This window comes from Colias croceus, chromosome 25, assembly GCF_905220415.1.
Source record: "Colias croceus chromosome 25, ilColCroc2.1".
NCBI lineage: Eukaryota > Metazoa > Arthropoda > Insecta > Lepidoptera > Pieridae > Colias > Colias croceus.
The window spans coordinates 7,726,279-7,752,574 of NC_059561.1; the positions used below are offsets into that span (position 1 = coordinate 7,726,279).

Below are 26,296 nucleotides of genomic sequence, written 5' to 3' on the forward strand. Positions count from 1 at the left end.
AATTTGCAAATCCATTTATTAAATAGATTTAGAAATGTTGTGAAGGTTTTGTTGCACTTGTAATGTTTACGTTTCTGTGATATTTTTTTTTGTAAGTAATTTAAAATGTCGCAGCGGATTAAAATACAATTTTTTTATTATTTTCTCTGTAGTGCTTTTATAACACGAAGTAGCTATAGAACATGACTATAAAAATTAAAATCTGTTAAAATACCTGTCTGTTTAATTTAATTTTTCTTTTCTTTATTAAATAATTGCACCTTATTTTGCTTTGATTTTAAAAATATGTTGGTAGCTTTACTTTTTAAATCAAATGCAAAAATGCCATCTGCTATAATATTTCTGTCCTAAAACAATCATACCCACTTAGCCACCACAAGAAGGCAATCAAAAAACAGTAGTTTGTACGTAAATATATCGTTGCTCTAAAAGCACTCTAAATGCCATTCAAAACTTTTTTACTTAAATATCCTAAAAATTAACATTACTAATAAGCCCGCATTTATTGAGTTACAAACATTTGAAGATCTTTATCCAGAAACCGAAGTCAATTTACATTGCCCAATAAGTGCATGCTATTACAACACCTAATGCTAAAAGCGTAAAGAATAAAATAGCATGCACAATTATTATTTCAGAAATATAAGGCCAACTTTTTGGTGATATTGTGCAGGGGTCAAGTGAAGGTGGTCGTCGATTGCTCAAATCTATTCCTTTGTAGGCAGGTATTAATTTGAGTGCGTGTTATTATGATCCCCGTGATGGATGGCATGAGTAAGCAAATATTTGTTTTGCCTTTTATAGCTGTAATTTCAAGTGCTGGGACTAACTTATCGTTTTGAACGTGTTTTTAGAAATTGTAGTGACAATTTGTGATGATAAAATACGTGGTTAGTGTGTATCGTCTGCTTTGGTCCAGCAGTTTGTGTATTTATAAATGAAGAGATCTGGATTTAAATTAAACTTTAGTAGTTAAGTATGTAGTTATTGTAATGCTATGCTTAAATAGAAAATAAATGAAAAGTTATTTTATGCCAAATGCGCTTCGGATCAATAAGAGCGATTTCGAAAAATCTTTCACCAGTAAAAACCTTATTTTCGAGGGTCTAAATTGTATTTTTATACATTAACATACACCATTATATAATGTGAATTTATATAATTTAATTAATTTGACATCAAAAAGTGGTCATAAGTCACCTAGTATTAAGCAGTATTACCCATGTAATATTTACTTTACTAATAAAATTTGCACAATTTAATCCCAGGAATCGAACCTGTACCAATCGACACAACCACTGCGCCCATGGATGTCAATTACGTCCCCATGAAGGTGTATAATTGCGCGCTGACGAGTCGCGGTCACCAATCGAGTTAGCGCTCTTGGTGTGACCACTATGTCGCTATGTATGGGGAGATACTGCAGATTAAACAGGAGGAAAATTTAGTCAGGTATATAAAAAGTTAAGAAAACAATAAGTTTGACCATTATGTACGTGATACGTGTGTGGGGAATTTCAATAGGTAAAAGAATTTAATTTAATTGATAAGATCAAAATTTTGTTATATATATATATATTATGTTAAGTAGACTGAAGCTTATTTTCAGAAATAATATATTTTAAGCAGGCAGTTTCACATCTATTACACAATATATAATACTTACTTATATTCGTGTAATCATTAATTTATAGGGTAGACTGGGTACGGTTGAAACAATTTCACTTAAAACGACCATAACTTTGCTGTTTATAACCCGAGCGATGAAAAATATACGTTAAATAAAAGAGCATGTATCTGTCTACTAATAGGCGCTATGATTTTAGTTCCATGTGTATTATTTTTTAAAATAGATCAAATTAAAAAAATAAATCCGATTTGTTTCAACCGTCCCCATACCAGGGGCGGTTGAAACAGTGATTGGGGTCAGTTGAAAAATATGCGAATAATACAAAATATAGCATTAAAATATGTTTTATTGATTGTTTATTTTAAATCTAACAATAATTAAGTAACTCTTTTACAATAAGGTCTGCTCTTTAAATATGGTTACATAGAAACAAGACATAAGTAACTACTCCTCATCTTCTGATGATATCTCTTCTTGTATTTTATTTATTTTTTGCTTCTTCGGTGTTACTTTTACATTTTCCTCCATCAAATTTCATTATTTTTCCTCTATCCGATCGCTTCTTCACTTGCTTAGCTCTAGTTCGTTTCAATATTAATTCTTGCTTTTTTCTTATCTCTTCCTTATTTTGTGTGTCAGTGTAAATAGTAGATTTCCTAAGTTTTCGCCCTCTATTATTGTACCTTCTTTTGTTATATCCTCTATTATATCCCATTTTTTTATTTTCTTGCTCGCCAGTGTCATCTCGCATTCGAATTTACCTAAGAAGCGAATAATTGTGCTTCTCTGCCACTTTTCGCAATGATCTCCGGTTTTCACTTCCTCATATGCGTCTTTGTCTCTCTAAATCTCTCTTACACGTACTATCGGCATTTAAAAATACAAAAAATAATTAAAACAATGTTTCAACCGTACCCAAAAAAAAATGTTTCAACCGTCCCCAACTCCTACTTTAGGTAAAATACAGTTATAGTAATTGTAACAACAATGATACACAAAAACTAGTCACAATGTCATATTCCACAAGATTCACTTCAAACAAAAACGCACACTTAATACTGTCACTAAAATAGAAACGCCAATAATTGGAAAAATATCAAAGCAAAAATACTTACTTTTGGTCATAAAAACACAATAGGGTCTTATAAAATCAGCTGAAGCGCGCGGAGATCGACGCAACATTGTGGTTCGTGTTTAGAACAGTTATGCGCTTCATTTTCCCCTTGGACCCCTAACCCCCCCACCAACGGTTTGCGAGATATTCGTGTTGTTTCAACCGTCCTTTGTTTCAATCGTACCCAGTCTACCCTACACGTAATAATTATACATGCTACGTAAGTCTACGAATTCTCTACGAAATCATTCATTCATTCAAATCATTATAATATTTTTTATCTCTTACATTTCGTCCGACTTTTCACGTAACTTCATACGTAACTTAATTACTAAAATGATTACAACATTTTTTTTGTATAAAATCGTGCACTATCTGCAAATCGCGCATATACTCACAATGTCCGAGCAATCACAAGACGGTGCGACCGCTCTATACAGCGCACGTAACTCACTTGCGAGTCGCAGACTTTGCTTAAATATTACTTGACTAAATACTCCACTAACTACTTATACTGATATTCACCATCCATATTGTTAACTAACATTTCGTCCCAGTTGACATTTTGGAAGATTTTCAAATTACTTATTATCAGTTTTAATTTTCATGCAAACCCAATTATTAACGAACATAATAATATAAAGTAGGTAACATTCTCATTGTGATTTTCTGTCCTTTTTTATGCGTTAAACTAAGGCGTTAAACTATAGAGGTTATAACTAGATAAAAATTAAATACCGTTTGATTAAGTTAAGTTTTTCACAAACTTAATTGACGTTAGGAAAATCGAGTTTCGGAATATCTTTCATATTACATCAGAATTCAATACAGTTACTAAAATTAATCGATGCTATACCAGAGGCTATACTAAAAACTAGAAGCTTCTTTACTAAAGGCCTTTTTCTACAATAATTATTACTTATTAGTTAGTAGTATACAAAATGCCTCGTGCCGCAAATTATAGGACCGTCTTTATCAGATCACAAATTGGCAGCATTTTGCTAAAATTGATATGAATCTATGACAAACCACTTTCTATAATCACAAGATACACATCGAAGTGCTCTTGAATAGTTATTTTAAATGACGTTGGTGATTTTTTTTCACGTTTTTTGTAAATTGTGAATCTTAACTTTTATTTTTAGTTGGTTTCATTTTTAATAATACACATAAGTAGGTATCTACTTCCGAAAATCTAAATCCTTGTGTAGATTGTAAAGTCAAATTTAATAAAAATAATATGATGGTTCAACCTATGGGTATTCGTAATTTAGTATAAATGTAAACACATCATTTTTTTATTTTAAAATAAGACTAGCCTAAAATTTAGCCCTTAATCCTGAGATAGGTACATAAAAAAATTTGTATTTGCCTTTTATACAACATAATATTGAAATCAATAAAGTAATTAGATATAATAATGTCTTTTAACTCTTCGGCAACAATCAGCGGACAAGAGAAATGAGGATAATTCAATGATCAAAGCACGCCAGGCGCAGGTGTCCCAGGGTGGCTATGCGTTTGGGACATCTGGGATTAATGGGAATATAGAAAGAACTAGCTATTGCCCGCAGCTTCGCCTGCGTGGAAAAGATAAATAAACATGATACAAATTTTCATCCCCTATTTTATCCCCTTGGGGGTAGAATTGATCAAAATCCTTTCTTAGGGGACGCCTCCGTCCTAACATCTACCTGCATGCCAAATTTCAGCCCGATCCGTCCAGTGGTTTGGGCTGTGCGTTGATAGATCACTATATCATGATGTTTATTAAATAACACAAAAGTTAAATTAATGATAGTTCTTTTATTTCTTCAAGCTTAAATTCAATAAGGCTTCTAGAAGCGTGAATCGTCATTTACCATTTACCATCGGTTTGGAAAGCAGTATCTATGGAGAAGGATCGGCAAGAAACCCCATAGTTGCTCTTTTAAAGCAAAATTTCTGAGGTAGCTATGTTTCATCATCGTTATGAAATAAAATGTCTGAACATTTTAAAAGTAATGCCGGTTAATCTTTACCGTAAAACTTAATAATATTCTCCTTTCATCAATTAATTTTTATTCTACAGAATACAGTTTTGACCTCATCGCTGAGATATAAATTAAAAATAATAAAATTGAGCCAAAACAGGAATATATTCCTCATTCATCATTTATAAATGATAAGTAGGCACTAATTCTAAATTAATTGTATGATTTTCGTTTTAACCGCAAGGCCGTTTCGTTGCAACTGGATGAATCCAGGCAACAAACATCTTATGTTGTTGTGTTATGTTATGTAAATTTACAATAGAGAAGAGCACCGTATACTTATTACTATATTTGCAAATGTAAATAAAAACTGGTAACAGCTAGGAGTGAAATTAATACGATAGAAAAAAGCCTCGATTTTGATGAAACTTTAAACTTTAAAGATTTTTTAAGTCTTAAAAGTTTTATAAAAATCAAGTAGCTGGTCACATCACAGCCGCCCGCAGAGTCCGACATTAATAGCTGTGCGGCGACCGAGTTATTAATTAACTCAAGGGTTCATCCCCCCCTCCCCCTCTCCCTCCCTCTCCCCGCACACACCACCCCCCACACAACCACTCCCACTTTTTATTACATTGTCTGATACATCTCGATATGGGATAACGCTTGTTTTAAAGTGGAGATTAATGGCAAGTTGAGATAAAAGAATTAATTATAAGGTTAGCTTATTAGGAGTAATGGTTTTAAATGAATGAATGTACGTTTATTGCCAAAACAATTTGATACATAGGTAACCTCAATTTGTAACCTGAAAATCTAATTAACCTATTGTGTTTCAACTTTTAAATAAGGCTTTATTATGTGTGTGAAATAATGAAATTCCATTTGATTCAGTGTTTTTTTGTTTGGGAACAAAAATTAAATAAGATGAAATGGCAATAGCCATAGGTAACTATAGTTACTAAAGCACTATGTATTGTAATTTCTGTGCAAGACGGGATAGTGTAAGACAGTAACTTTAAAAGCTTCAAGCTAATCTAGCGAGTTAGGGGGGTATAAATAGAACTTTAGTCAACTTTTAACATTGATTACTGAGAAGAGTCTGTAATATCGATAAAACTACCTAGTTAATTAATCACTTAATTATCAGTTCAAATTAATTGATATCGCATACACACAACACAACATACAAACTTTTACTGAACTAGAACATAATTAAATTTGACACACAGTTCCACAGATTCAAAATCTCTATCAGTCTAGTATTTAATTAACAGACGCAACAATTAATTACTGTAATGTTCTCAATTATGTCGGAGCGAGCTCCCCCCCCTCCTCCCCACCCCCCACACTGCGGGGGGATGTGAAAACCAATCAATGTCGATTAATTGGTGCTTTAATGCAGCCTCATTCAACAATTATTGGGTCGACTAGCGACTGGAAGGATAGGGAGAGGATGTGTCGATGAAAATTGTCAATAATTTTTTTTTTATAAGCTTTTTCTGCGGCGAAAACTTATAGCGATTACTTTAATAAATACGATTTCTTTAATGTATTACACTAAAAATTGTAAATATCTTGTCTTCAGGGACACGAATAATTTTTCATAAGCGTCATCATCATAATAAAAATTCCAAATAAAATCGAACAAGGACGTTTTACGTGTTATGAAAGTTAAAGCATGTAAAAGTTTTTCTTGAATTATAAATAAGTACCTTCTAAATAAAAAAAAAATAACATAAGATGAATCAATGAAATGGAAAAAAAAATAAAGTCAGCCATTTCTCATTTTTTCAAATTGAAGCTGTAAGTACTAAGTAGGTAGGTATCTGAAATTACCTTGTTAAACACAATCATACCATAATATCCTAAACTGTAAACATATTAACTTTAAGTAAGACTTTAAGTATAAATATTTGATAAATATAAAATATTTAATTAAATAAACGTTTCACATCACTAGCTGAAATAATGCCGCGGAGGCTCCACTCAATCTGCGATGTAAACTGAATTCGCGTTATTACAACAAAACGAGTGTTATTTTATCAATCTTCTCTAGTTTGTACTGCGGCGACGCCTGTATTTTTTATTTTCAATATTATTTTCGTATGTTTTGTTGGAGGTGTTTGATGGCAATATCAGCTTATATACAAGCTATACTTGATTGAAAGAAACTTCAAGTTAATGTTTAAGTCGTTATTCTTAGCATGATCAAATTGAATAATTTATATTTCTTTATTATGTCCATTACTAAAGTTTCGTTCTCTTGCTATCTATATAATATCTAATGTAGTAAAAATTATATAAAATATAAATATTTGCGGGAAGTAAGGACCTACTTATGAATATGTACCTACGTAGAAGATATGACTTTGAATTCATGGTTCGCTCGGACATGAAAATCTTTTATTATAGCTACATGTTAATTGTTATTATGTATGTAGATAATAAAAGATTCAAATGTTTCCAGGGCGTGATTGAAAACTCCTGTTCCTATTCACATCCATAAAAAGGATATATAGGTACCGATTTAAGGTTTAAAAATTTACCACTGAAAACATTGGAAAATGCATTAAAAAATATAAGCAATCAATAAAAACCACTGTACAGCAATTAAATGCAAATGAACGTAAAACTGAATAAAATATATGTGAAAATTGCGGAAAATGGAATTAAATCGACATGTAACGAGCGAATCCATTTGAAAAATTAACATTTTCATGAAAAAGCGGCGCAACAAAATAATTAAAATCAATAGTTCGCGTGAAAGTAATAAGCTGAGAGCTGCTTTAAATATTCAATGAGTGAACCACTTCTGTTCCTCGTTATTACTTGCAATTAATCGTAATGATAAAATATAACACTGTTTACAATGACTTATTATACTAGTAGACGCGGCATACGCCAACATCATTGCACTAAAAAACAGCGTAATTAATACATACCTACTTACTAACGCATTATCACCAATACAGTTGTTCTCTCTTTCACTCTCACGCACGAGACATAATACATGTCTCACTCATGTACTTCGTAATAACAACTGCCGATTAAAATACAAAAAGAACGTCCAGCCACGACGCTGAATGGTGCGTGACTAAGTGAAACTCGGGCACTTACCTGAGTTTTTTCTTGCCAAAATAGAGAGCGGGTAACGTATCTAGCTCTTTTATATATCATAGACTGTTTATAGGAAGATATTTCGACGAAAAAAATAAAGACTTCTAAAGTAGGTGATAAGTTGATTTCTTATTCATATTATCAGGCAATAAATAAAAGCGCTCGGAACCGGCAAGAGCCAAAACGTTGAAAGACGTGCACTGAGAACTGAGAACAAATAGGTAGGTACAGGCACGTGATGAAGATTTGAAAATAATGCGGAATAGTATATAAGTTTGTACTTCCAGATCTAACTATTACTTGAAAAACAAATAGGTACCTACTTGACTTTTTAAAACAAATAATTAAGTATTAAAAAGTTTTTAATTTAACACTTACTGAAAACTTTAACAAGCTAAGTTCACTGTTGTAGATTTTTTTTCAGAATTTATTATTCCAAATTCATAATAAAAAAAGGAATGTAACATTTATTTATTTATCAAGTTTGGAATTCAACTAACCGCAAATAACATTTTATATTACGTTTACAAATTAGGACAGGCTCCATGTTTTCATTGAAACAGCGAAGTAATGAAGTAATAGTTTTATTGCTTTTGGACGCAGATTTAATCTGTTTGCTTTTTGTGTTTTCAATCATCAATCTATTTGCTGCATATTCAATTATCACGGGAATTTCAAAATGAAAATTTATATGAATTATTCAAGCGAAGTTTTACCTAAAAATAACATTATAAATTTTCCAACGAATAGAAAGTAGTTAAATTGTAACTAGGTAATTAACGTAAAAGTTCAGAATAAAATAAAATTATTTTGCCAAACGAATGTAGTTACCTATTGCTTTTTAATAAATATTTATTTCCCACATTTAAAAATAATGATAAGCTTGCTACTCGTCCTGGAATCGCTTTCATACTAACTTTAAACGTACTTTTCATCTGTATGTAGGTAAGGCCATAGCCTGTATTAAAATAATTACCTAACAAATATAAAATATAGGTACCTTCTTCAGTCATCTGCAACTCAAACTTATTCAAAATCGGTTAATGAGATGAGTTGTACAGAGTATCTATCTACTGACTTAGATTTATTGTATACTAGTGGTCCGCCCCGGCTTCGCCCGTGGTACATATTCACGTTTTCTCTACATAAAAACCATCCTCGTACTTCAAGGAATATAATAAAAAAAAGTAATTAAAGAAATCGGTTCAGCTGTTCTAAAGTTATGCGCTTACCAACACATTTTAGGATTCATTTTTATATTATAGATGAATGTGTGAGAGTATTTATTTAAAAATTTATACCCTGATAATAGTTAGTAGGTAGGTAGGTATACTGATTTTTTAAATTATCGTTAAGCATACCTTGTTAGTTAATAAGAAAGGAAGGTATCTATTGTAACGATTTGAAACAAAGTATGTCTCTTGTTCTAAAGTGGATTGTACAGCAGCTCTACATTTTAGAGATAACTTAATTTAATCAATATTCAAGTTTATATATATCTATTCCTAATACCATTATTATCAGTCTATAAAATGCCCATCAAACCCAAGTATCAAAAAGTAAAACAAAAAACTGTAACTCAATAAAAACATAATCTCCGAAAACAATTTCGCTTATAATAAAGTTAATACAATTTCGTAAACCAATTTGTTCAGTAACCTGTCCCGAGATAACGAGCTACTAATGACGCGAACAATTAAAAAAAAACCGTCAAGAGCTAATATTATTTCGTCCAACTAGTAGAAGTCACCCTAGCGCCCGCGACAAAGAAACGCTAACAAAAGAGCGACTTACAAAAAATACGCGCCAGCCATTGGTCGAACGGTACGTGACGTCACCAGACCACGCCCCCTAGCAACCGTCGCTACACTGAGATGAGAGTGATAGAGACGGAACTAGGTAAATACGAGACAGATATATCATCCACTTCAGTATAGCAACTTTCGAAGGTAGCATCTCCTTTCTTTATTCCGTTGAATTCAAAACTTTATTCTCATGGTGTAGAGCTTAATTTGAAACAATAAGTGGAGTTGAAAGGTTGTATTGAAGCGGTGATTGTAAGCTGTTATTGTTGGGTTACCGGTTAACCGATTTGGTTAAATTGGTGTGCTAACAGACAGTTGTCCGGGTGTTTGCTCACTCGCACTTGACCCTGCCTCATTATGAGAAAATACAAAGTTTATCAGCAATACAACGTTTTTTGTTTATTTTGGGTTACCAATTTATTCTCCAGTTATAATTACTGAGAATTAATATGTTCATCTTAACTGACCCCTAAAGGCAGAAATAAATTTTCACACTCCACTTTCAATAACCGAAGTACAAAACCTCTAATTAAACCCTAACAACAAAGCAAACGAGCCGACACAAACGGCGTCGAAAGAATAATTCCACCGTATTGTACCCGAAACTAATCTTAAACAGTTCAAAGAACTAACGCGTCTCACAATCGACCCAATCAGAGGTGAAAAACACTATTGAACGCTCGAATACCGCGAGGAACGAAGGGGAAAATGCTAATACTCGCGCCTTCCCAAACAAAATCACTTCGCGACCCCAAATTCGCACTTTCAATGGGCAATTTCGCCCCCGGGCTAACTCCGCCCCTCGGAGCCTGAGCGCCGCGGCGTCAGTCTCACTCCGACCGCCGCGCAGCATGGACGTGTCCGACGACCGCTTCTACGGCTCGCAGACGCCGGAGCGCGCCGACAGCACCAGCCCGCGCTCGCACATGAGCAGCCCGCACTCAGCCTCCTCCGTGAACGTGACGGACCAGGGCCTGTCCATGTCGCAGCATCAGCAGAACCTGGAGACGCTCAACCGCATGGGCATGTTCTTTCACGCGCAGCAGATGCACCTCAACCAGAGCTTCGACGCGGTCAAGTCTCGGTTAGGGTTGACGCAAGTGGCCAGTGTTAGTCAGGGGCCGCGGCACACGATAGACGCGATACTGGGACTGAACGCGGGGAGACAGCGAGTGAGTGAGTTCGAGCAGAGACGAGAGGAGAGAGAGAGGGATTGTGAACCCGTGCCCGTGTCGCCTGGGGCCATCGAGAGTGCTGGTGAGTTACCGATATAACTCAAATTAACCATATCAAACTATTCCGTATAGTTCTTAAAGTCGGTTGATATTAGGAACATCGTTAGTCGCAATAAGAACTAGTAGAGTTATAAAAATGTTTCTTCTTCTTTGATTTCAAAAAAATTCTGTCTCTTCTGAATACTGAATAGTTAACGCTCTATTTAACTGCATCAAACTTTCTCGTATAGTTGTTTAAGAGGGCTTATTCAATTTAACGCAAGTCAAAATCTCCGCGATCTATTACGATAGATCGCGGCTTGCGCTATCCTTTTACTATGAACAGCATAAGTCCACAGGAGAGCGCCGAGCAACATGTCCTCTCTCTGGAAAGGCTCGCTGCCGACTGATTTTAATCGGGTCGCGCGCAGTGTTTTATAGTACTTTAAAAAAAATTGTAGAAAAATAATAGAGGTACCTTAGTTGATTTTTTAAATTTTATCTTATAAGTAAGACGTTCTTTTATTGCAATATGTAAAAATTATATTAAACTAAGTCAAATATCTTGGTGAAAATAATCATTTTGTCGACTATAATTTCTAAAAAAATTCACATTGTTCGGATTTTAATTTCGTAAGTTAGGAGTCCAAAATAAAAAAATCTTTTAACTAACTATTTTAATAAGGATTTTTGCAGTTAGTTAAAAAAAATTGTGTGTTAGATCTGTCAGCGATTTCAGATATTTTTAGCTTCGAAATTGACACTAAAAGCGAAATCAAGTAATCATCGGCTCAGTTATCTTGATGGTATTCACAAATACTGTATTAATTGATAAAAACTCTTAACTAACTATATAGACAATAAAATTTCCTAAAATTATTAGTAATTCATATGTTTGTAAGATAAGTGGTTGATGGACAATCTGGTTTGAAAAATCACATATTTGAGCCAAACAGCGCACGGACCGCGTACACGGCCTTAATTCTTTTGATATTCAAACCATCGTTTGTTGCTATAAGATATCTACCGGTACAGCTTTTTCATCCAACCATGTTTATTTCGTGAAAATACTTATAATTTGGGACTTTAGGTACCCGACTTTAAAATAAATGAGTTATGTCACTTCTGAACACTGTAAGCTCTATTTAAAAACATTAAACTTTCGAATATTACTTAAATCTATTGATATTAAGAACGTTTGCAATAAGAGAGCGGTAGAGTTTTCACAGTGTTTATTTTGTGCAAACATTATAATTTATAACCGACTACTCGCTTGACCCAACTTCAAAAATAATGGCCTATGTTATCCATGAATAGTGTAGCTTTCTGATAGTGAATGAATTTTCGTGATCGGATCAGTGCTTTCAAAAATTACCCGTACAAACATAAAGTTAGAAACTCTACCATCTTTACGGTTTTGGTATACCTACACCTACCTAAATTATTATGTGTAGAACCGTGTTTCGCATATTATAATTAATGTAAATATAATTTAAACTCAAAAATTTAAGTATGTATTCTCGGAGTGATAAGAAAAATTTGAAAGATAAGAGAAAAACAAATTAATGAGAAATTAGCGTGCGTATAATTTGAGTAGCAACTTTTATGAGTGATAAAAATCATTATAATTAATCTTAAACAATAAGAAAACCATTTAGATAACTTTTTATTGATTTAACAATAATTTGAAAGCAGGAAGGAACATCTACTTTATAGAAAAACTAGCTTTCGACCCGTGGCTTCGCCCGCTTCGTTTAAAACGTAATAAATTATACATATATATAGGTACCTTCCTCTTTAATCACTATAATATCTCAGAATATAAAAATAAATAATGCTCAATTATTTAACAACATAACTATCATGTATGTACCTTAGAGCTCAAAGATAAAATTAATATAATATATTTATACGTAGTACCTACTATGTAGGTACCTATTATATATTCTGTGATATTGATAGAATTTATTTATTTATTTATTTATTTGGTTAACCAACATTTGTTTACAATGATTCTTTAGTATAATTATTATTACATAACATATAGTTCTTGCGATAAAGTAACAAACAATAATTAGAGGTTAACACAGCATGCGCCAATTATACAGAGCTATTTCTTAAGAGTACAATACAAAATGTTTTTTACAAAGTTATTTTTATTATTAAAAGAATAATAATTTTTAATTAATAGATGATAGATGATGATGACAACAATTTAAGGTATCAATATCAATATTAATATTAATCAATATTAATAACAATAGGTAGGTAATTTTTATGGAATATAAACTATCGTTACAACAATTATTATTAGTATCTTACATTACTAGTGAAAATAACTATATTATTATTTTTCAAATATACCTACTAGCTTTCCGCAGCTTTGCTCTCGTTTTCACAGAAAAATAGTATAGTTTCCGTTCCCGCGGGATTTCCGGAATAAAACCTATCCTATGTGTTAATCCAAGTATGTTCTATAAGTATGCTAAATTTCATTGTAATCGGTTCAGTAGCATTTGCGTTGCCTACAAATACATCCATCCTCACAAACTTTCGCATTTATAATATTAGTAAGATAGGATAGGACAATACAGCCTACTAATTTAATATTAACATGTAAACCCAAGTCGGTATATAATATAACGTGTTGATAAATAAATAAATATACCTATGTAGTTGTTCAAACCTACATTGATGTCAAATTATTTTTAATGCTGCATAGGTTTTGATTAATGAGAGTAAAAAATAATTTTATTAATAAAAATTGGTAAATGATTTGCGCTAGAATAGAAGACATTTTTTGTATGAAGGTTATATAGGTTTATGTTGGATGGAATTGAAATTGAAATATTTAATAATTTAATTATTACGGTTCTTCTCTATAGATACCTAGATAAAACTGCATTCCGAAACGGTGGTAAATGTTAATGTTATGGCGATTCAAAAGTGCGTCTAGAAGAAGTCTTATTGAGTAATTAATGTTTAAGTTTTGAATTTGATGTGTAAATGAGGAGGCGGATGGATCAAAAACTAAAAATGTGATGAGGAATAAGATTTTTTTCGTCGACTGTAAATTATAATTTTAAAAACGAAAAGCTTGTTATTGAAGCTTTAAGTTGTTACCCACTAGCTGTGCCCCGCGGTTTTACCCGCATTGCTTTGCTCCTGTTGTGCGTCTTAGCGTGATGATAGCGCCTTAGCGCCTTCCTTGATAAATGGGCTATCTAACACCGAAATAATTTTGCTAATCGGACCAGTAGTTCTTGAGATTAACGCGTTTAAACAAACAAACTATTCAGCTTAATAATATTATGAGCACAGATTATGAGTAGGTACCTATATAAACTAACGTGAAACTTAATTACATTTAATCGGTTGTAGGTATTCCTAATCAATAAATGAATTATATTCCTTACGAGAACTTCTTTCTATACCTACCTACAGGCTACTTTTGATTTTTGTAGGTATGTAGTTGTGTACCTACTTACTTAAGTTACGTAGTGTCGGTAAGTATATGAAACTGAAAAAATAATTTTAGATCAATTTTGCTGAAAAAATAATATGAGTAAATAGAATAGACAATTAAGAAATTTTATTCAGCTTTATGTTACTTTTTAATTTACGTCATCAAGTTGCTAAATAATTAATTTAGATTTTTTTGTTGTGTGTAATTTTTCAAACAAAACGTTACATAAATTAAATATTTTAATGGGAGAAATAAATTGATTGTTTATTCAATTTTAGTTAAATAATAAATTATATAATACTAGCTTTCCGCCCGCGGCTTTGCCCGCGTTTTCTAAAAAAAACCCGCATACTAATGACTCTTCGCCTATAAAAACTATCATATGTATGTTAAGGCCGTGTACGCGGTCCGTGCGCTGTTTGGCTCAAATATGTGATTTTTCAAACCAGATTGTCCATCAACCACTTATCTTACAAACATATGAATTACTAATAATTTTAGGGAATTTTATTGTCTATATAGTTAGTTAAGAGTTTTTTTCAATTAATACAGTATTTGTGAATACCATCAAGATAACTGAGCCGATGATTACTTGATTTCACTTTTAGTGTCAATTTCGAAGCTAAAAATATCTGAAATTGCTGACAGATCTAACACACATTTTTTTTTAACTAACTGCAAAAATCCTTATTAAAATAGTTAGTTAAAAGATTTTTTTAATTTGGACTCCTAACTTACGAAATTAAAATCCGAACAATGTGAATTTTTTTAGAAATTATACTCGACAAAATGATTATTTTCACCAAGATATTTGACTTAGTTGAATATAATTTATACATATTGCAATAAAAGAACGTATTACTTATAAGATAAAATTTAAAAAATCAACTAAGGTACCTCTATTATTTTTCTACAATTTTTTTTAAAGTACTATAAAACACTGCGCGCGACCCGATTAAAATCAGTCGGCAGCTGTGGTCGGCAGCGAGCCTTCCCAGAGAGAGGACATGTTGCTCGGCGCTCTCCTGTGGACCTATGCTGTTCATAGTAAAAGGATAGCGCAAGCCGCGATCTATCGTAATAGATCGCGGAGATTTTGACTTGCGTTAAATTGAATAAGCGCTCTTAATCCAAGTTACCCTCTATAAGTGTACTAAATTTCACTGTAAGCGGTTCAGTAGTGTTTGCGTGAAAGAGTAACAAACGTACACATACACATCCATCCTCACAAACTTTATAATATGAAGTAGGATGGTAGGAAGTAGGGTGACTTAGAATATATTTTTTTTCTGAACGACACAATTAGTAGATTTAATTACAACAATTATTATATCTATCGATAGTATTCCATGTTACATGATAAATTACACTTTCGGTTCGGGGTGCTTTAGCTTGATATACCTACAGACTTCAGTTTATCCAAAACGGCTCTTGTCCCGATTATTATGGAAAACAAGAGTTTAATAAAATTATAAAAACAATTGGTGTTATTTTGTGACCTGGATTTTATGTTTATTGATATTTATTTTGTCACCAAAACGGCTGATTAGGTTTTGATGAAATTTGGCTCAGAGATAGACTCTCATTTAATCGCCTTTACCTAGGTAAAGATAATTTCTTATACTTCTTTATTTATTTTATTTATTTATACGCGAGGTAGGTAAGCCATAGGTTGGAAATTAATATCTAATAAAAAAATACTACTCATTATGTGGGTAGGTAAGGACAATCATTTATAAACAAAAGTAAATATTGAAACATGAAAAAAAAAATTAAACTCTACCAACTACAGAAAAAAAAAATTAAATTCATTATACAAGATCCTTGAAATAAAAAAGTCAAAAAGTTTTGTCAGAAGTGGGATTCGAACCCACGCCCTCAGAGAGGACCAGAACAGCTCAGACCTGCTCAGCAGGTAAGGTTTCCCTTGAGTCTGGCGCCTTAGACCGCTCGGCCATCCTGACAGATACGAGACATGCTGAAATTATCGATTGATTGTTATTTATACTCATTATTTTCATGAAACAGTTTGAACAGTTGGTAGTTGGTACCTATAATTATTCATTGTTTATTTTAATTTTGTTGTCCATACTAAAAGTTACTCTGTCTGTCTGTCTGTTACTCAATCACGCCTAAACTACTGAACCAATTTTTATGAAATGTGGTATGGAGATATTTTGATACATGAAAGGACATAGGCTACTTTTTATCCCGGGAAAATGACGCAATCCCGGAAATCCCACGAGAACGGGAACTATGCGGGTTTTTCTTTAACTGCAGCGAGGCCCGGGCGAAGACGCGGGCGGAAACCTAGTTGACGAAAAATAGGACAGATAGGTACAAATATTTTTGTAAAATAACTAAAATTATACAATAAATTAAAAAATATATTAAAAGATGTACAAAAGTAACCTCTAGGTAGATTTAATACTCTTCCTATAGAAAAAGAGCATTATTGGAAGGTACCTACTTCATCATTCATTATTATTTAAATTAATAAAAACTATTTAGGTAAGCCTACCAATTATTTTTTATCTATACTGGTTTATACCTACCTAGGTATATTATATTAATAATATAGACCTGTATTTAATTTTTTGTTAAGTACCTAGGTATATACTTATACAAAAATGAATTTTCTAAGAAAACTCCTGAAGTAAAATCTTGTATCATTATATTGTAAGATTTCTCAGATCTACCCAATAGGTATACAAAATTTCATGAGAATCGGTCCAGTCATTTCGGAAGAGTATGGTAACTAATCTACACTAATATTATAAAGAGGAAAACTTTGTTTGTTTGTTTGATTGTAATGAATAGGCTCATAAACTACTGGACCGATTTTGATGAAATTTGGCACAGACAATCTTTAGACCCTGAGAAAGAACATAGGTAGGCTACCTTTTATTGCGAAATATGTACCACGGGCGAAGCCGGGGCGGACCGCTAGTATTTTATATAGGTACCTATTAGGTATACCTACACATAGGTGCGTAGCTTGAATATAAATCAAAATGTTGAGATTTACTGCGACTTGCGAGGCCGAAAAGGTTCAAACCAAAATCCCCGCATCGGTCAAACTTGCTGATATTTCAGTCTTTTCTTTTCTAGAAAATATACCACAAAATTCTTTATTTCTCTACTACTTAAATTCAATGCTTTTTCTTTCACCTACGACTTCATAAATGGTCTGCAATTTTAATTAACTAATTATGTTTTTAATGAAATGAAATGAATGTTGAATACATTCGATAGATTATTATCGTTTCAGTATAAATATGTTTGAAATAAAATAAACAGTTTAAAAATTATTCGTATGTTAAACCTTGCATTTTATTAGGTGGTTAATGAAATAAGTTACTTAGATAATTAAATAAAATTTAAGTTTTAGTTCAGTAGCCTAGAGCAAAGAATTTTCCGCCCCATAAAATTTGTAACATAATTTGCAGGTTATTAAATTTTAACTCTAACATAATATATTTTAAGCCGCGATGAATAGATGGCTCCTGTGGATGGCTCTTACACAAAAATCCACTTATCGTATATTTATGAAAGGACAATGAGTAATGGTGGGCCCACCTCTCAATAGAAGTGAGAAACTCATGAATGAATTGGTATTTTTATACCGAATAAAACTTAGTATTACATCAAAGGTTAAAAGTCAGTACTTTCGGAGTTATACTGTCATAAAAGTGATCCCAATCCCTGCAATTAATTATCGTAGTTTACTTCAATATAATATTACCGAATAGTGTTAGAACCGTATTACATGTAAATTTTTAATTACCGTAATAATTATATTATAATTTACCGTATTAATTGATCGAAACCAAGTTGGAAGAAACGCGATTACACAATATTATTGTACTTGCTTGACCGGACGGCGAACTGTAGGTACTTGCGCTCATATAAATATCTTTGATTTGGTACCTAGGAGTTGGGAGATATCAACCATTCCTGGCCCCCGCGGCTTTTTTAAACGATGTAATTGTTATCGATGTACAGGACGACGAATAAATCTTATTTAAAGTGAAATACGTGGAAGAGACTTTAGTATTGTTAACCACACTACTTTCTATCGAGAGTATATCCACCAACCAGCGCTCCTTCAAACTCAAACTCAAACATTTATTTATTCAATTAGAATTCTTTTAGAAGCACTTTCGAATCTTTATTTCACATTTTTAACATTTACCACCGATTCGGAAAGCAGTATCTACCTCAAAACGCTAATGTGACAGCCAATTGTCCAACCAGTCGAGCGATCGATCGACCAACAAATCTGATGTGCCTTAATGATTTTAAACCAGTTGCCCAATAATTGCTAGACTTCGCATCGGTTGACGGACGCGTCCGGTCGATAATTGTTTATATTGAAAATAATTAATAACTTGAACGTTTAAATATGCACGGTTAATGTTTGCTAATTGTTAATAATTGATGTATGCTTTTAAAATGTTAATTGCAGAAAGTTTTAAACTGTCCGTAGTATGTATTTTTGCGCGTTCATTTGATAGGTTGAGTCTTGTTTTATTTACTTAATAAATGAGTAACTAAGTACTTGAGTTATCTATCTTTATTATCTACTAGCTTTTAAAATACCCGCATAGCTCCCGTTCCCGTGAGTTTTCCGGGATGAAACCTATCTTATGTGTCATTATCCAAGTTATCCTCTTTAACTAAAATTCATTGTAATCGGTTCAGTAGTATTTGCGTGAAAGAGTAACAAACACACACACACACACACACACACACACACACACATCCTCACAAACTTTCGCATTTATAATACTAGCTTTCCGCCCGCGGCTTCGCCCGCACTTTGAAAGAAAAACCCGCATTGTTCCCAATCCCGTGGGTTTTCCGGGATGAAACCTATCCTATGTGTTAATCCAAGTTACCTTCTATGTGTGTGCTAAATCACATTGTAATCGGTTCAGTAGTATTTGCCTGAAACGAGTAACAAACACACACACACACATCCTCACAAAGTTTCGCATTTATAATACCTATTAGTAGGATCTGGATGTTTCCGGAAATATATCGAAGATTTACATAACATATTATTGTGATTACATAATATAAGGAAGCATTTTATTATTATTTTTAATTTACAAATTGACCCTGTTGTGCGTTAAATTGACCTAATATAAATTAACCTAATACCTAACTCTCGATAAAGTGAGCTATCGAACGCCTACTTTTATATTTTATGATACGAAAGTTTTCATATAAATAAAATACAGATAGAAGATACAAAAAAGTTGGTTGTGTCGCTTAAATAAAATGTTATATCGAGTTAGGTGCCCACAGCAGAAAATGTTTTAGTTTTAATATTTACTTACATAAAATGCTCTTACTTTGACATTCACACTAAAATTCCATACCACAAACTCTTCAGTTATTAAAGAGTAAACAACAAACAGAAACCAAACGACTGTAACTCGATTATAAAACATCGCGTGTTCAAGTAATTCGTTAATTATGGGAGCGATATAATAAAATGTGTATTAATTAGTACTTTGCTATTTAGCCTTCTTAACTTCATGACGTATTGTTCACTTTACATGCTTTGCTCGTTAAGATTTCAATTTAATGGGTCGACTTTGCTATCGCTTATTTCGTAAGTAAGATACCTATAATATGATGCCTACATAAATTAAAATTGAACACACAAATTAGTTCAAAATCTGATTTAAAACACTGCTTTAGATGTAGCTGAGAATTACTCCGACGGACAAATAAAATCTCATCACAATCAATCAAAATATAATTATAGGTAGGTAGATAATTTACAGTACAGGAGGTTCAGGTACGAATTTAATTTGGTATTTGTGGTCGTGATACTAAAAAAAATTATAATAATAATGTAATATTATGTATATCTATTGTATAAAATTTACATATCCACTGGATGTTAAAACGTCCATAGTCTTTAGAACCGCTCTTGTGTTCGTTTCTGCAAAACGTAAAGATGTAAACGTAAATTATATGAAAAATCGTTTTAATATTTACATTTAAATGGCGGAATGAAATATTGTCATGTCCGTGTTGAAGTAAAAGTTTTTGAATGTGAAAGTGTCATATGTAGGTATATTAATAAACTGCATAAATGTTCAGAGAGTTATCTTGAATAAAGTTTATTTTTTTACAGGAAAATCTCATTTTCACACACGCGGGTGTTACCGCGGTGCGCAGCTTGTTATTGTTAGTAGATAATAATACCCAGATATGATGAATTCTGTGTGCTGTGACGGATTAAAATAAAATGTATTTCATGAAACTGACACTGTAGGTATACCTGATTTAGCGTTTAGACAGATAATATCAATCCACAATCCAAATCTATACCTACCTAATTACCTACATTAATACAAAATACCATCAATTAATTTTCACATAATTGAAATTCCCTCATACTCGTCCAATAATCGAATACAAAGCAAATATAGTGAATCGTTTATCTATCTGTCCATTAGGAAACGGCAGGCGGCGGTCAGCCAGTAATCGAATAGCGACGTAATAGCGATTGCAAATCGATTGTCACCGCATCGACTTCCCCCTTACTAATCAACCTCTCGATTATTGTCCGATTATTCGATTCGAATCGATTTTGATTGGTTACCCTCGGTTGTGCAAATGTTTGCTTTGCTATTGCGTTGATTGCGATTATTAATTTCTTTCTCGTGGTGAAGAGCCGAAGAGGGTAGTGCAGAGTACTTATTGCAATAGATGTAATAGTTAAATAGGAAATAGGATAGTTTCTGGAAATTATAAAACATCTTAATTAGATGATTCAGATGCATATCTGATAAATCATAAAGAGGTAATCACTAAAAGCAATACAACCGAAAGAGTCTGAGTTTTATTACTATAAGAGACTATAAATACTTACGTAATGGTGGTAATAATAATAATAACTCTATGTCCCAGTAGTCTAATGAAAAGTAAATGTGCCTGTGAAAAAAATGATGAGTTTAACAAAATATGTGCAATGTATCTGCCCATGAAAATACGGGCTTTTATCTACTTACCTTTCGTTCAAATCCTACTTATACATTTATGTTTACTGTATTTAAAGCTAGTAGCTAAGTACTAGGTACTTCGACAAGCGAAATCAATTGTGAAACATATCTCTGAATATGCAAATACGAATCAATTTTAGAAAGTTGCCTCTCCTAAAACACAAACGCAATTACTATTTCAAAACGCCAATTTACATTAATAAAAAAATCATTACGATTGATTGTAAAAAGCATGATCGAATCGCTGCATTGTTATTACTTATTACCATTAGGCAATAAAATTAAACAGCACTCAAAATGATTAAATACGAAGAACTTAATACACAGCACGGCAAATCTGACACGTGATTAGGGTACAGATGAAAAAACAACAAGCCATTATGCCCATAATGCTGCGGCTGTTGCCAGATTAACAATAATTATTACAAAAAAGACAAGATCGTATCGTGATAAGTGTAAAACATCTTAATGCGTCCATAATATTTTTATTTGTTTTCTACCGCTTGAAAACACCCGTCTCTTTCACGCTTTACGTTCAGCTTAAGAGAGAGCGAAACGGTTGTAAGGTAGCAGGATTTTGATGGCTCTATCTTTGACAAGTTTTCCGTACGTTTGATTTCTTAATCGTCGCTGCGAGTGACATTGGGTGAGATAGCTCGGAATTGAATTAAAATGTTTGTACAATCTTATTTAGTCCAGATAAGCGATTGCGACATCGACTAATTGACTGAAGTTAAACACTATTGAAGTAACACTTGACACGCCTCACGCCTGCGACACACAGATTACACGGGTTTTTTAATCTGTGATTTTGTTCAGCTATTAAGAATCTGTCTATTTTCGACTAGTCTGTATAAAATTAAATCAATGTTATCACTTCGATTTCTATAAGCGCGTACTTTTACGTAGGTCAGTATTAGACTTTAAGAAATTAAAGACTATAATAATATAACGTTAGGTTTAACCTGTTTTAATTTTCCTAATGTAATTACGAGTTAGGTAATGTTGAACAATGAAAAGTTTGAAAATCCACAAAAATGTTGCGCTCAAACTAAATACATGCCTTATCTAATGGATACTATCAAATCAAAATGACTGGATGGGTTTTTAATTTACACGTTGTTTTTTGTTAATTTTAGAAAATATTTTGGCAACTTTAGGAGACTCATGATAAAATGTAATTTAACTTTTTAAATATGATCCACATAGAAAAAAATTTGACAGAATGCATTTCCAAAATATCTTGATGATCTTTTAAATTGTCAGTATGTGATTAGATAATATTATTCTGTTAAAAGAACATTTCGCTACCTTAAAATCTTTCTTCCATAGATTTCTAAAACGGAAGTAAAAAGGAACTACAATAAATATCAGTTTCCAGTAATTTATTAGACAATCATGTATTGCAAACATGAAGTTTGAACACACGATAATGACTGCGTTATCGGCGATCAACGCCGGGGCTTCACGCAAGCTATACCTAGGGATTGTGATTTATGAAATGTTACTTCCTACAATTATAACTTGATAGGAAGTAACGTTAACTGTATTATCCATACTAATATTATAAATTCGAAAGTAACTCTGTCTGTCTGTCTGTCTGCTACTCAATCACGCCTAAACTACTGAACCAATTTTCATGAAACTTTTTATGGAGATATTTTGATACCCGAGAAAGGACATAGGATACTTTTAACCCCGGGAAATAGGATAGGTTTTATCCCGGAAATCCCTCGGGAACGGGAACTATGCGGGTTTTTCTTTGACGGCGCGGGCGAAGCCGCGGGCGTAAACCTAGTTGTCAATAAACTTGTAGTATGTTTGCAGTGAAGATGTGTTCTTGATTATTTTATGTAAAAGATTTACCTTACATGTTTGATGACTACTAAACTAGTAGTTTCAGAAAGATTTTATACAGGCGTTTTGCGTTGGATTTTTCTATTTATGAATATGTATTGAAGAAATTGTGTCTTCCTTGTCTTCTTTTTTCTGCCCTACGTAATAAATGATATTATGATTCATAAAAAGCCTTCAAATTCTTATTTGTCGCATATGGATATTAATAATTTATAATATTGCTAGCTTACCGCCCGCGGCTTCGCCAGCTTTGACTTAAACCTAATAAATTATGTATATACTAAAACCTTCCTCTTGAATCACTCTATCTATTAAAAAAACCGCATCAAAATCCGTTGCGTAGTTTGAAAGATTAAAGCATACAATGGGACATAGGGACAGAGAAAGTAACTTTGATTTGTACTGTGTAGTGATTTTTCTATACCTTATACATGATCGAGTATTTGGTTATATCACAGTAAATATTTTTCAATGTTAGTAGGTACGTACGTGACCTTAACAGTATGAAATTGGTTCTATTGAAAGATATTTCAAACCAAAAACATACATTTATGACTGCAAAATGTATCACTTTACATCGGAAGCGAACACCACTGCAATCAGCAGCTATATAAATCACAAACATACACGCTATCTGTCCGTGTGTCCAAATTTGAATATAATTGCATTACAGTTTCACTCATTAACATAAACAAACACACTAATTGTTATGTTTGATTCAGCGTGCGGACGGACTTGGCGAATCATTTAGGGCCGCGGCGTATTTATCTATTTTCTTTTTCTAAGGGATAAGGAGACAATTTTGTGAAACATTAAGACACACATTTCAGTGCATGCATTTTAGATTAAAACAATAAAATATTTTATATTATGAAATCGAAAATAGCTTTGTCTCTCTGTTCCGATTTCCTAATTGAACCGCCGCGGCCGTAAGTAAGTACTTACGGTTTCTAAATAAATAATTAATATAGTGTAAAAACAATATAGGAAAGTATTCATCACAAAATCAATACTAAAAATAGATTAGAGATCTATATGAAGAACATGAAGTCAACGCAAGCGAAGCTATGCAAGGTAGAAACTAGAAAGTATGTAATAACGTTTTTATTCAACACTTATAAAATCTAAAAATTATTACGAATAAATGGATAAACAAGACTCTATAAGGCAAATGTCTAAATGACACACCGATGTACGTAAGTTATGTAGTATGTTGGGGCCTCTTAACATCAGGGCCCTAAACATATAAATAGATCCATTTACCTGACTGGTGCTTCAATGATATATGTGTTTGCACAACACTTATCTGTTATTGCTGATGTGGATTTAATGCGGTTTGCTGTAGGCCTGTAATAACTACCTACTTGTGTTTCCTTGTTTAGCAGTATTTAGTAGTTTGTGTATAAAATGATTTATAAGGCACGTTTAAAAGGTGGTATTTTGCAGCTTTGCGTATTGTTATATGAGTTTCTCATACTTTACATTTTGTTGTAGATATACAAATGAAATAATATTTTAGGTCTATTAAAATAATTATAAAATGTATTAAACCATTGAGCTCCGAGCGGCCCGATCGGGCCACGACACAATAGATTTTCTATTGTGTCTGTGATTCCGGGGCCTGAGTTATTAAAATTTGCGCGGGGCTTATCCCGCGACATTGTAATCAAACTCAAAACACAAACATTCAATAATTATACTTCTACTTTTGAATCATCATAACATTACCTACCGCTAAATCGTTAACAATTTAACATATTCACAAACCCTTCCAGGCGAGGGTTCATGCAACAGCAACGATGGTTACCAAGTTGCGGACAAATCCGACGACGAGGGTCCTCCGGCATCTGCAGAAGACAAGAAGAAGCATCGGCGGAACCGCACCACCTTCACCACCTACCAGCTGCATGAACTGGAGCGAGCGTTTGAAAAGAGCCACTATCCTGACGTGTACTCGAGAGAGGAGCTGGCTATGAAGGTCAATCTGCCGGAGGTTCGGGTGCAGGTCAGTTGCAATTTGAAAACAACATTGACGTAAGGTAAAAGCATCAGTAGATGACCACTTAAGGGGACAGAATATTCTTTTTAAATGTTTGACTTTAATTATGACATATGAATTCAGTAAGTTTCTTTTTTTGGAAACCTTGTGAAATGTGTTTTAACATATGAACAAGCATTTCACCACGTACAATGGTCGAATATACTTAAAAAAAAATTAAAAATGTTCTTTTATTAGAAATTTAGTAGTTGACCATCTAAAAACTAGAAGATGACCATATTTTGCATCAGTAGGTGACCACTCAGATGCTACAATTTTAATTGGGTTATTTGTTAAATAAGATGAAAATAAAACGTTTTATTTGAAATAAGTATAATAATAATAAGGCCTTTTTAAGCCTATAATTTAAATAAAAAAACGACGTGTGGCACTCGGGGACTGCCGCGGTAGAGTTAATGCATGCTATGCCTTCAAGCCACACCTCCGCCCGTCGGAGTGGGGAGCGTGAGGTTTTTTCGTTACGTAATTTCTCGATTCGGTCCCCGCGCTCAATAAAGCAGCTTCAGTATAATTTAGGAATGCGCCCCTTTTCCCAGGCATCTACAAAATAAAAATTGGTTTTATTAATAGACCATAGCCATAAATTCGTACCATAAAGTTAGTCAACTACTAAAGAAAATCAATCTATTGTTAAAGTAAATAAAATAGTTTATTTTAATTAATTATTATATTATGCAGTATATTTAAAAGATACAGAACTTAATCAAAAGTTGACCACCATGGTCAATTACTAGAAAATCATAGTCAAACGGTAATTCGGTAATGGACCACCATGGTCAATTACTAGAAAAACACAGTCAAACAGAATCAGTATTGGACCACCCCCACATCTCAATTTTGTCAACAAATCTTTAAATTTTAATAACTCTGTCATTTAAATAAACCATAAACGAATAAGAAACGAAAAACACTTACCGTCAACAAGGTGACAAAATTCCTAGTATTTAGCTTCAAACTTTTTCAATCTCTACGAATATTATTACAAAAAACGAATTTATTGATTTTATGGTCCGTCAATCAACAAACAACTTGC

General features: G+C 32.9%; 1 protein-coding gene and 1 non-coding gene across 2 annotated transcripts in view; one reads left to right on the plus strand and one right to left on the minus strand.

The window, feature by feature from the left end:
* Positions 1–10,493: 10,493 nt before the first annotated feature.
* Positions 10,494–26,296, plus strand: part of LOC123703192 (retinal homeobox protein Rx1-like) — a 44,079-nt gene continuing 28,276 nt past the window's right edge. The window contains exons 1-2 of the mRNA XM_045651115.1: positions 10,494–10,899; positions 24,980–25,209. Of these exons, the coding sequence (XP_045507071.1) occupies positions 10,494–10,899; positions 24,980–25,209 (636 nt within the window). The remainder of the gene's footprint in view (positions 10,900–24,979; positions 25,210–26,296) is intronic.
* Trnal-caa lies at positions 16,172–16,286 on the minus strand. The gene is made up of 2 exons: positions 16,249–16,286; positions 16,172–16,216 (listed from the first exon to the last, which is right to left on the minus strand). It is a non-coding gene; the product is annotated as a tRNA-Leu (tRNA).